The sequence below is a fragment of the Astatotilapia calliptera genome, chromosome 1 (genome assembly GCF_900246225.1).
Source record: "Astatotilapia calliptera chromosome 1, fAstCal1.2, whole genome shotgun sequence".
Taxonomy (NCBI): Eukaryota; Metazoa; Chordata; class Actinopteri; order Cichliformes; family Cichlidae; genus Astatotilapia; species Astatotilapia calliptera.
The window spans coordinates 21,423,010-21,435,563 of NC_039302.1; the positions used below are offsets into that span (position 1 = coordinate 21,423,010).

Below are 12,554 nucleotides of genomic sequence, written 5' to 3' on the forward strand. Positions count from 1 at the left end.
TAGAAGGCAAAAACCTTTTAATATAAAATATTCAAGAAAGTCAAAAGACTACATCATCAGGGAAAGACAGAATCTCGTTTTGTAGGGATGAAATGAGCCATATTGTTAGACCACATACCTACCATCTGTATGACATGAAAAACTTAGTGGAAAGTGCTTTGTATCAAAATCAGTGGGTGTTCATTATTTAAAGTACAAAATTCACATAAAAAAAGCTAAAAGACTGACAAAGCAATAAAACCTTTCAGCGACCACAGAGCAAAAATACATGCGAATTACATGTTACATTTACTTTCAGACAGGATTCTTTCGCACATCTATTAATGCATTGTTTGAGGTCAGTGGTCCAATGTTGAGGCTGGAGCGACGGGACTCCCGGCGAGATTTAACCACAGGCAGGGATGTTGGCCCACTCCAAGACCCCACAGCAGTTTGACCTACACGTTTAACAGGGCCATCACTGGCCACCTGAAGCCACAGCTCCTCCATGATGGCAGGTTCCTCCGTTGGGAGAGAAGAGCGCCTCCACGTGGACGGGAGAGGGGTGTTCACCAGCTCCCGCATTTCCTCCCTAGACTTGGAAGGTCTGTCCAGCTGCCCTGCCCCACTGCCTCCTGAGCTGTCTTCGGGGCAACGGGGAAGCTTTTCCATGCTGCCAGCGTTCGCAGGTTTACCATCAGATGGCACGACTGAAAGACAGTATGTTATAAGGATATTTACTAATGCAGGAATACATTATTTTTGACGGTAAAAATCACTAAATTCGACTGGAAAACTCCAAAAGTTACAAAACAGAAGGAAAATTTGAACTAAAGGCATCTTGTTCCTAGTCCCGCAGAATGACATCGCAATCACACACTAAAAATAAACACTTTTGCACCTTTAGGATGCTCTTTTGGCTGCGTGGATGACCCACAGAGTTCCCTCAGTTTGTTGTTTAGTTCCACATTAGCCGCTTTGTAATGGTTCAGTTCCCTGCTGAGGTTGAGGATCCATCCCTCATACTGCCGCTGCCGCCCTAACAGACCCTCGTCCATTTGTTCTGTTGGGATGATAAAACGTACACAGTATATTAACGGAAACACCATCTGCCACTTTAACTTATACTCTACCTTTGAGCCTTACATATGTTCAGTGTGTGAGACTTAGTCTGCAGTATAGCGTGACTGGTTTATGTTAGTCTCACCTCGACACTGCTGCAGTAAGAGCTGCACACTCCTCTCATGTTCCTTCTGCTGTTGTGTAAGCCGGCGATCTGTGTCGAGTTGTGTGCGATCGAGTGCATTTTCCAGCCACTGCACCAGCCTCTGCTGCTCATCTAGTTGCATTTCCAGCTCAGCTAGGGCAAGTTGCAGCTTACGCTCTTCTTCACGCAGAGATACCACCTGCAGGAAATGTGCACACAAACACTCATAAGCCTACAACTGGTGAGTCCAGACGCAGTCCAGAGTCACATGTGCAAGGTGCACATGCTCAAATGGTTGTTAACATAAATATATCTAAACATGGCAGCAACTCCAAGCATTGTGCATGTAGATATGGCCAAGACAACTTGCAGAAGTTCAAACTGAGCATCAGAAAAAAGGTGGGGGGGGAAATGGTGATTTAAGTGACCTTGAATGGCTGTTGGTGGCAGCTGGGCTGGACTGAATGTTGCTGCTGATCTACACAACCAATTTTAGAGTTTACAGAAAATGGTCAGAAAAAGAATATATCCAGGGAGCGACAGTTCTCTGGATGAAAACACCTTGTGGATGTTGGTAAATGACCAGATTGTTTCAAGCTTATAGGAAGGAAGAGTGACTCAAAAAACCACTCATTACAATCAAGTTATGGGTACATACTGAACCCTGAAGCAGCCTGGGTGCCACTCCTCTCAGTGAACAACAGGAAACTGAGACTGCAATAAACACGGCTCACCAAAACTGGACAATAGATGACTGGAAAAACATTGCCTGGTGATGAGTCTTGATTTCTGCTGTCACATTAGGTAAGGTCAGATTTGACATAAACATCAGGAAAACATGGATCCATCCTGTCTTGTATCAACGGTTCAGGCTGGTGGTGGATGGTGCTGTAACGGTGTTTTGTTACTAACCAACCCCTTTATGACCACAGTGTGCCCATCTTCTGATGGTTGCTTCCAGAAGGATGACACTCCATGTCACAAAATTCAAATCATCTCAAACTGCTTACTTGGACATGACAGTGAGTTCACAGTACTCAAATAGCCCCCACAGTCAACAGAGCACCTTTGGGATGTAGACACTCACAGATGTGGTGTGACCTGTGATGCTATCATGTCAATATGAACCAAAATCTTAGAGGAATGTTTCCAGCACCTTGTTGAAGAATTAACGCATTTCTGAAGGTAAAAAGGGGCCCAATCGAGTGCTAGCAAGGTATGTCTCGTAATGTTTCTGTTGAGTGTATGTCCTACAATCACCATCCTCATTGGCTACCTTTTCTTTGGCGCATAAAATCAACTCTCTGGAAACAGGCATCAATATTGGATATGTGTTGCTCTTAATTCTCTAAGAGTTTCTCTTAAAAATCTCAACACAAAGACACATTTCAGCTTTGTAACTGCTGATTTGTCGAAAGGGAAGTAGAATGCATCACCGGGCGTTTCTGTCAAGGCAGGCATGGGCACATTAAATGTGAGGGAGAGGGCATACTAAGGAAGAGCACAGCCACAAACTAATCAGACTGAGGTGCTTACATGGGCACAGTTCTCTCTTTTTTATCATCTTAAGGTTTATTCTACCCCCTAAAAATGACTAAAATTTGTGTGGGTCTGTTTATTCAGAACATTTTTTATTCTGTTTCACATACCTTGTCGAAGTACTTGCACAGCAGAGCTCTGGTCTCAGAGGCAGACAGGTAACTGAGCTTGGCCATGAGATTCATCTCCCACTGGGAGAGCATACTGGCAGAAACCCGAAGCTGTCTCTGTCTTTGAGTGATGGCTTCATTCTTATACTCAATCGCTGCATCCAGAGCCTCAATTGCCTCGTCCAGCTGGAAAAGCGTTCGCTCCTCCTGGTAACATCAGAGTGAACAGATGTCCTTAATGAAGATTTGAATACGATGTAGAATTCATTTTCAGTTTGAAACTAGTGCTTTCCAGATTCTTGATAATTAGGCTGTTATTGTGACTGTATTCAGTACATGTGTTCTGTACAGCAAAATATTAATCTAAAGAGTGCTGATAATTGAAATCAGATAAAAGAGCTTGAACCTCAGAGTAATATCTGACCTCTGGTGAGAGCAGGCTACCCTGCCGCAGTTTATCGTCCAGCTCAACTCGCTGTTTAAGCAGTGAATCTTTCTCTTGACGTAGGTTGGAGATCTCTTGCCGGATCTGTTGGGAGTCTTGAGCACTACTACTGCGAAGGAGACCATTCCTCTCACTCAACTCTTCCTCGAGTAATTCAATGCGCCCGGTGAGTGTCATTAGATCTTTACTTAGGGCCTGGAGGAAAGATGAATAAAACAGGACTCAGTATCTGCAAGTCCTCTGTGCTAATAAGCTGAATTGTTTATGTTAATACCTGACTGGAGCGGAGCCTCTTGGTTTCCAATCCGCTGCGTTCCTGTAGCAATGCTTCTTTCTTGGCCAGGATTTCCTCTCTTTTCGTCAGCTCTCCCTCCAGATCTTCCAATCCTCTCCTCTGTTCTAGTATCCGTTCCATCTCCTCATCCAGCCAGCGCTTTTGATCCTCAATTTTCTGCTCACAGGCAAGTTGAGACACAAAAGGACACATAAAAGCACAATAACAGACAGTAGTAGTATTTCTAGGTGCTTTACGTGTATACACTACTACTGCATCTCAGCTCTTGCTGCACCTGCTGCTCTTCTAATGAGATGACAGAGCCGTTGCTGCCGCTGCGTCTCTGCCTCTGGAAAGCTGCAATCGCTTCGGTCTTTATCTTCAGGATCTTCTGCTGCTGCTCATTCTTTATTTCAAGTTCCTGGTATGGTGTAAATAACATGAAAGTCACATTTTCACACATCGCACTGCAAGAACAGGAAGAACTGCAAGAACTGCATTCGGCTCCAATTACCAGTTAAGCTAATTTGCTCATCATTGCCCCCCAAAAGACAGATTCTATACTCATTCTAAGGCTGCTGAGTAAAAAGTATTTAAATGGAGGTGACAGAGGACAGACGTTTGTCCTGTAGGAGAGTTAGACCCTAAGATGAGACGTTTTTGACTCTAAAGCCTTTCTCGCAAGGGCAACCACCAGTCCACGCCACCCTACCACCACTGTGGGATGTCTGCGAGTGTAGCCTGGGGGTAAAGTGAGCCCCATTTGCTCTCTCTTGGCTTGAGCTGCACTAAACACTGAGTGAGTTTAAGCTGCAAAGGAAAGAGGTGCTTGATTTATAACTCAAGAAACAAACGACAGCTTTTTAGTGAAAATGAATTCAAAGGCGTTTAATCTAGATTTTTTTTGGTTTCGTGTTTGTTGGAAAAAAAAATCATAACTGACATAAAATTGGATTAATTACCCAGCCTTAACTGAAACTGCAGTGCCATCTGTCGCACAGACTAATATTTTTCAATTAAACTTTGCTTAGTTACAAACAACAAAGCCACTCAGTGGTACCTTGACTCTGTGAGTTCTCTGCTGCATTTCGTTCTCCAGACGACGCTTCTGCTGACTTTCCTGACGCAGCCGCTTTTGCAGCTGCTCCTGCTGCTGTCTCATAGACTGGACGCTTCTCTCCAGCTCTAACACACGGCGCTCACTCTGGGCAGGGAGGTTGGCGAGACGGGCAGTATCCCTCTGACGCTGACTTAGTACCTAATGTTTAACCAGAAATATTTTCACTTTTAGAAGTTTACAGGTCATGTTTAAAAATCAGGAAAGGAAATCATTAAGAACACAGTTTTAAAAAGCAGCATCTCACTGACACAAAACAACAACATCACTCCGAACTTGGCGTCACATGAACACAAACCTGAACTTTGCTCTGAGCAGCAGCTATCTTCCTGCGACATTCCTGTGCTCTGGTCTTGTCTGTGATGCTGATCTCTCTCTCTTGCCTCTCTAGGTCCTGCAGCTGCCGCTGGGCCTCCTGCAGCTCCTGCCGAGCTTGCACAGCTTCCCCCTCCAGAGCTGTGATCTTATGGCTGTACTGCTTGTTCAGAGCCTGAGCATCCTTACCTTAAAAGGCAAACAACTGATTCAGAAAAAACACACAAGAGAATATTTTCTGTGAAAAGGATAAAGCCAAAATTTTAATTGCTACCTGTTTTGACAAGTTCCTTAATGAGTTCTTCTTTCATGCGAATGGTGACAGAGAACTCCCTGATCTTCTGCTGTGCCTGAAGAAGTCCCCACTCTGAAACACCTTCAAAGCTTTTTAGACTTTCCCCACTGCTGGAGTTGGCTACAGAGAAATTTGAAAGTGAACACACAAGGTTGATAGGATGGTGGTACAATTAGGAAGGAGACACAGCTTTGACTCAACTCAAGCACGAGTGGAGTGTAATATAGAAACAGAAAAGAGGCAACAGAAGAATAACAATCAGTTTTAGAAGTCTGCGGTAACCACTGGTTGAACATGTAACCACAATAAAGTACAGAATTAATCTTTCCACGTGATGTTAGTGTCCCTGCAATTTACTTAATTCATTTTCTGTGCATGCCGCACAGAGACTGGATACGCAGTCTGCAGAAAACACAGAAAAATAAGCAAAAGGACTTAAAACTGGATCATAACTGATCGTGTTTGTAACAGAGTGTTTCTGACTGTATGACACTGCATGACTTAAACTTGATTTCTGATTTAAGAAATGTTCCACTAGTCAAGGCAAATATAGTACAAAAAAGAAATCCTGACAATACTTTCAACATCCCGCTCAACGCTCCATTAAATTATTTCTGAGCATCTGGTAATCTTGGTAGTGAGCAAGTTGTTAGACTTACATGCTTTTCTAGCTAAACAGGGGTGCTGGTCTGGCTCCAGCCCTTTGCCAGCAGCTGGTAATCCCCCTGACTGCATGTCCCACTTGGTCCAGGTCAGATTCACCTGCCTGACAGAATAACGCACAAGTCACAAATACCATGAGCACAGGCGTAACACAATGACACTTTGAGTGAATGGTTGATTGACATGATTGCCCAGACAGTTGTTTAGCAACTTTAAAAAAAAATTGAAACTCAATTTAGATTCAGAAGAAACAACATACTTTGACCTCTCTTGTCCAGAATGACTGCCCTCTTTTTCCCTGTAATGTGTTTCCACTCCACCTGGGATCTCCTGCTCCTCATACAGTTTCCCATCCTGATCAGTGCAAGGCCCATTACCAATGTATCCCACTGGACTGACCTGCAATCACACAAAACACACAGATGTAGAGGTATGAAAACTATAAAACAAAAGAATAAATTGTACTCTTAATGCATCTTAATATGGATTTTCTATTTCTTTTTTTTAATGGCTGGTTACCTGTCTGTGGGTGCCTCCATTCTGGCTGTGCTGCATGGAGCCCATGGGGGCAGTGTGCGGCCGCAGCCTCATGTTAAGACCCAGGCCCATCAGTCCTGCAGTAGGGAGCTGACACTGTAGATCTGCTATCAGGTCCTGCTGCTCCTGCAGCTTATCACTCTGAGACAATAAGAGGACAATAAAATCAGTATCACATCACTAAGATCAGATATGACCTGAAACATCAGTGTATTAAGTGTTGACACAGCTCGGGTGCGGGTCAGTAGGATTAACTTTGTGATGACAATTAAAAAAAATCAAAAGTGTGAGTCACTGCTCCAACAGAAAAACAATATAGGAGATAAACTTTGTCTAACCTGCTGCTTGTACTGCTCCATAGCATCTTCCAGAGCTGCTAGAAAGTCTGTGTTCTCCCTCTCTAACCGCTGGATCTGTGACTGAAGGTGTGCAATAGCATCTTCTTTCTCTCCATCTTTATCACTGTCATGGTCATGGCTCCACCTCTCCTCCACAGCGGTGTCCTAAGGAGTAATTCATAGTTAGTAATACGTGTCCTATGTTTTTGTTCAAAACGTTACTCTTTAAAAATAATTACTAGTGATTTAGTAATTATTTTAGAGTGAAAGGGACAGACCTGGTTTCTTACAGAAGGCCTGCCCCTCCTCAGGCCAGCACTGTCCTCAGTGGAGCTGTTCTCAATACCGCTGTCTGGACCGGAAGCCGTGGTCAGCCCACTTCTCTCTTCCTCCACAGAACAAAGCCACTCCTTCACTCTCAGACTTTGTTCAGCAGTCAGAGCCCCTTCACTCTGCAGCTCCCGCAGCAACCTGTGATCCACCAGCAGCACAGACATTCAAATGTTTGTATAGCCATTGATTTCACTTATCTCTTCTACATTTTTGTATCAGAGAAACATCAAAAATTATGATTTAGAATAAAATACGCAGATGACTGGGTTTTAAATAGTTTTAAACAAGTTACCTTATGTGAAAACCACGCTAAAGTCCCAAATTTTAACTTTTAATTTATTCTCTGTCATGCAACAAACAGTTTGCATGACAAATTTCTACAAATTTTACTTGCATTCTCAGAATTATTATTGTTTAGTTAAAACGCAAATGGAAAAATGTTTATTTTCAACACATTTATAAATAACAAAAAAAAAACTGTTTTAACGAACAAAATCCATACAGCATTATCACCACAGGCTAAAGACAACAGTCGCCAGCACTGGGTTGCAGTCCCTAGGAGTGTGAGACCGTTTTTTCTTATCATGGTTGAGTTTTGCTAGATGACAATACGGGGCAAAATAGTGCATAAGATACTGTTTATGCCTCAGAAACTGTTCAAACATGCATTTTCTGACACAGTTTTGAGAGATATCTGCAGAAAGTGAATGTAAGACAAACACTGGAAATACTAAAAAGTTCAGTTGTTCCTGATTCTGCTATTGCTTGTTTTTTTATGTTGGTAGCTGAGATTCTCAGTCTGCATCTTTGGCTGGCTATTCCCATCCTGCGTCACATATTAAGACTTTGGCTGATTGGACACTTTCATTGTTTTCCAATATTTAAAAAAAAAAAAAAAATTATTACGTAATTATAAAATAAACCAAACAGTGTTGTGTTTGCACTGGCTTTTTAAATTGTATGATATATACATATATCAAACTTTTCTCTCTCTAAAGATGTAGATGAGGATTAATTCACAAAGCAGCTGTCAACCAATGTGTACGTTTTTCTGGTAGGTTAAACAGAGTGTCCAAATCTTACAGCACAGGTTAAATAACGCAGACTAAATCAAACCCATCGATAAATGCTCTTTAACCTGTAAGCAGTGTCTGTGCAGGTCCTATAGTGAGCGCTCTGGACTTGCAGTTTGCTTATTTCTCCCTCTCCAAGTCGAGGTCTCCTATTGGGTTCGGCGTGAGAGATTATGCGGGTCTCTGAACGCTGGCGGTTTTCGAGGGCTCTGCGAAGCGCCTTGATTTGCTGCTCGAGCCCTTCCACGCGATCTGGCTCACGTTTGCAGTTGACTGTAGCACGGTTCTGAATGTTTCTTGCCCTTGTGGCATAGTTTAGTGTGTTCAGGCTCTCATCAAAATCAGAAGAAGATGGACTGATGCAAGCAATCATCAGCGTTTTTGAATTTCCTCCTAAAGAATCTTTGAGTATCCTAGTTGAAAGAAGGAAAAATAAAATGATCAGGTATTAATGTTTAGTTAGATTGATATGCTTAAGTCCAGATCAACTTATTATAACTTACCTTGTAATTTTAGAATCTCTGTATGGTATGTGAGAGCCTTTCCTCTTGGGGTCCCCCAGTGCCCCGATAACATTTCCTAGAGCTAAAAGACCGCTGTTAATCTGGATACTCTCCTTTAGTCTCTCTCCAGTGTTTCCTGTCCTTAAAATGCGCTCTGATCCTGCCAGGTCAACAAAGTGAAACTTGGAAGACAACATTTGTGGTCCAGAACTTCCAGCAGTCCCATAAAGGCGAGAGCTTCCTCGTCGTTGGTCCATGTACACAGTAAAAATGGTGTGAGACCTGCTGGAGTTGGGATTCATCTGGGTTGCACCAGTGTGCCTGGCTGTGTTTCCAGACTCCAGTAAACTTAGCACTTCATCAAGACCCTCCACTTCACACTCCTTTACGCCGCACAAAACTACGAAGTCAAAATGCAATTAAATACATCAACAAATACTTTTTAAATGAAAACATTTCTGCATTGACTACTCAAAAACATGCTTAGAAACATTTAAGACTCTTTATTCCTCACCAATATTGCCCTTATCCTCCCGGATGTGGATGTCCTTGCTGGCAGTCTCAACTTCCAGCAAGTCCTTGAAATCCTCTTTGTAAATCTCCAGATAGGAGACTCGAACAGAGAAGTCTGTGAGGTCATTTTCATCGAGCAGCTTGAAGATATCTGCAACGGCCCTGGGGATGATGCCCTGCTCCTCATCACTAAAGGAACCTAAAATTACAGTTAATTTTTAAAAAATGGAAAATCTGATTCTGTTCAGCTAATTTTTTCAATCCAATAAAAAAACTGCAAAATAGCATAGCTTGTATTTTTAAAGTGTGTGCCATGCATGCTTTGTTGAAACCAAAGATTTTACTAATATTTTGAAGTAAAAAAAATTCTAAAAGACAAAAAAGAAAAACTTACAAATATTAGCTTCCCCAATGGTGTAAGTCTTGCCTGATCCTGTCTGTCCATAGGCAAACACTGTAGCATTGAAACCTTGAAAGAAGGCATCTATGAGCGGCTGAACAGACGCAGAATAAATCTCCTCCTGACTGCAAGTTTCCTCAAATACAAAGTCGCAAAGAAAGTGTCGGTCATGACCCAGAGTAACCCTACACAGCTCAGGATCCACAGTGATACAGCTCTCATGGCAGTGCAGAAGCTCTTTAGGCAGCAGCGGACGTACTCGGACAGCCACCTGCACTGCAGAATACTCCCCTCTGCCCTGGCCAGCAGGCAGTTTGGGAGACATTTCTTCTCTCCTCTCTGTTATGTATTGATCATCTTTGGACGCCTAAAGAAAACAAAAATCATTTATTGACAAATATTTGATGAACATCTCATGTCACATTTATGAATATGGTACAAGGTAATAAATGAGGATGCGATTGATGGCATGATAAGATGGGAAAAAATAAGTGCACCCATGACTGAGTAGCTTGTAGAACCACTTTTAGCAGCAATAACTTAACGTAATCGTTTTCTGTACGACTTTATCAGTCTTTGTGGCCCACTTTTCCTCACAACATTGCTACAGTTTACTGAGGTTTGCCAGCTTTCATTCATGCACAGCTCTTAAAGTTGTTCTACAGCTTTTAGTCTGTTTAATGTCTGGACTTTAACTGGGCCACTGCAGCACCTTGATTATTTTATTTTCTGTTGTAGATTTGCTGCTGTGCTTGGGATCACTGTCCTGTTGCATGACTGAATTTGGGCCAAGTTTGATCTGTCTGACAGATAATCTCACATGTGAATCAAGAATAAGATGCAACTTTGCAAACCTACGCGGTGTTGCCATGTGCTGTAGTTCTTGTTTTGTTTTCTTAGTTTTTTTGCATTTTCTCTGAGCATTGCATGATCTGACCTTGGGGTGCATTTGCTGCGATGTCCACTTCTGGAAAGATTGAGGCCTTTTGTTAAGACACACTTGAATGGTCCAGACCAGCAAACTACCAAAACTTCTGCACAAACACCAGGATAAAGGCACATGCTGATGCCCAATTAATCAAAGTCACCTGATTAGCAGTACCTGGCTGCTACTAACCATCAACTGCACAACACCTTTCCTGGATGTAGTCCTGTAAAAGGTTTTTCACAATACTGTACTTACTGCTGAAGAACATTGATAAGATATGTGTTCTATAAAAAGATAAAATAAAATAATGTTATTACAGTTATTTAAAAAACAAAACAAAAATGAAAGGAAATCCATGCACAACAAAGTTCTTATAAGGTAAACTCTATAAAAAGTGACAACACCACTGTACTGTATGTGGTAATGTCGACTCACCTAGAGCTAGGATATTTAACTGCAAACCCACTTCTCTTTCAGTTTAGCCAACTTTACCCTTCAGTCAAAGGTCTTTTGGACACAGGTCTTTTGGTCAACCCTGGCTCTTCTTGGCTATGTGTCAAAGTAACACTGAGCAAGATACTGAACCCCGGGTTGCCCCTGATGCACCAACTGGAATGTGAGTCTGTGTGTATGTGTGAAATTAGATAAAAGCACTGTATGAATGTGTGTTAATGTGTGTTATAGTTTGATACTTGTAACAGCAAGTACTCTGAGTTCTCAAAACTGAGTAGAAATGGGACTATATAAGTATCACACAATTTACCATTTTAGACAAAGGCATACAGCTTCTGAGTTGATCATTAAGAAATGCTGACCTGGGTGCAAACATGAAATAAACAAAAACAAACATCTGCAGGAAAAGCTGCTGTGTGAATGTTTATGATTATCATTCATATTCTATTCATGTAAATGTACACTCCCTGAAACTACAGTAAGGAAACAAACAACAACATTTTAGATGAAATAACTCACAATCTTTTTTAGATGCATGCAGTATAAAATAAGTTTTGATTTCGAGGCTTTTTAACACAGCTTATCTCTCCCAAAGTTATAGTGTTACTAAAAATATATACCTGTACCAAGATCTTATTCAAAATAAACGTTTACAATTTCACATTAAACCCCTTCAAGGATGCTTTATTATTACTTGGATTAGTCTGAGCCTATTTACTTCCCCTATTTACTGGTTAATTACAGCTCTGCACTAACGACACAGTAGTTATATGACACAGTTAAAGTCTTCAACAGTTTAAAATAGCGGGTGTCGCGTTGTGAATAATCTTTTCTTATTTTTTGGTCAAGTACTGTTACGTTACTGCGTTTTAACCCAAGGGTAGCGTTTCATCACCGACTTCATTAGTTAAGTTATCGCTTTTTCACGCAGACAAACCAGCTTTGTATCGAGTAAAGAAAAAAAAGTTATAGTTCACATCCAGAAGTAATCACAGCGCTGCTAACTTGTATTTCCCAAGTTAGCAGGGTAACGCTAGCTCGCTGTTGTACAGGGTTACAAAAAACAAAAGAAGAAGAAAACACAAAAATGTACTACCTCTATTAATGAGAAAAATGTCGGCTTTATTTTAGGACTGTTTCATTTTCACGCTGCTTCCTAAAGTTCATAAGTTCGTGAGGCTGCTTGTTGTCCAGATTCACTTCAGCTAAGCTAAAGTTAGCTGACAGTCTAAACAACAACATCAAAAACTTGAGGATGAGGGTGGATAAAAGCTGATAACGCGCGAACTAGCTCGGCCCGTTAGAAATGCGTAACGTTAAACGGCGTACATTGACAGTTTTCGTAACCACTAAACATTTTTCACGACTTACTTTAATGCAGCAGGAGTTGTACCACGGGTTCAGAGTAACTCTGGAGAGCTTTTTTGGGGAAGAATGGAAGCTGAGGGGCAGTCCACGGGCAGCCCAGGGGAGGAGCACGAAACCGTGGCCTGGGTTTGATCTGCAGCAGCAAAGCATCTTGGCTGAGAGGC

General features: G+C 41.9%; 1 protein-coding gene across 1 annotated transcript; it reads right to left on the minus strand.

Moving 5' to 3' along the window:
• kif7 (kinesin family member 7) lies at nt 1-12,554 on the minus strand. Its single transcript, XM_026169493.1, has 20 exons — nt 12,394-12,554; nt 9,636-10,008; nt 9,243-9,440; nt 8,729-9,128; nt 8,291-8,638; nt 7,098-7,290; nt 6,820-6,984; nt 6,464-6,622; nt 6,204-6,343; nt 5,941-6,047; nt 5,261-5,401; nt 4,970-5,175; nt 4,615-4,812; nt 3,850-3,975; nt 3,555-3,731; nt 3,260-3,475; nt 2,836-3,042; nt 1,187-1,385; nt 881-1,042; nt 1-689 (listed from the first exon to the last, which is right to left on the minus strand). Exons 1-20 carry the CDS (start codon nt 12,538-12,540, stop codon nt 295-297), a joined length of 4,257 nt encoding a protein of 1,418 aa, XP_026025278.1. The 5' UTR covers nt 12,541-12,554; the 3' UTR covers nt 1-294.

What these genes read in the sequence shown, in the direction of transcription:
- kif7 (XM_026169493.1), bottom strand. Translation starts at nt 12,540, where the DNA reads ATGCTTTGCTGCTGCAGATCAAACCCAGGCCACGGTTTCGTGCTCCTC. An exon ending in CTGTTTAGCTAGAAAAGCAT is followed by an intron (nt 5,402 to 5,940) that starts GTAAGTCTAACA and finishes ATTTCTCTGTAG; the next exon opens with CCAACTCCAGCAGTGGGGAA. An exon ending in AGAGAACTCACAGAGTCAAG is followed by an intron (nt 3,976 to 4,614) that starts GTACCACTGAGT and finishes ACACCATACCAG; the next exon opens with GAACTTGAAATAAAGAATGA.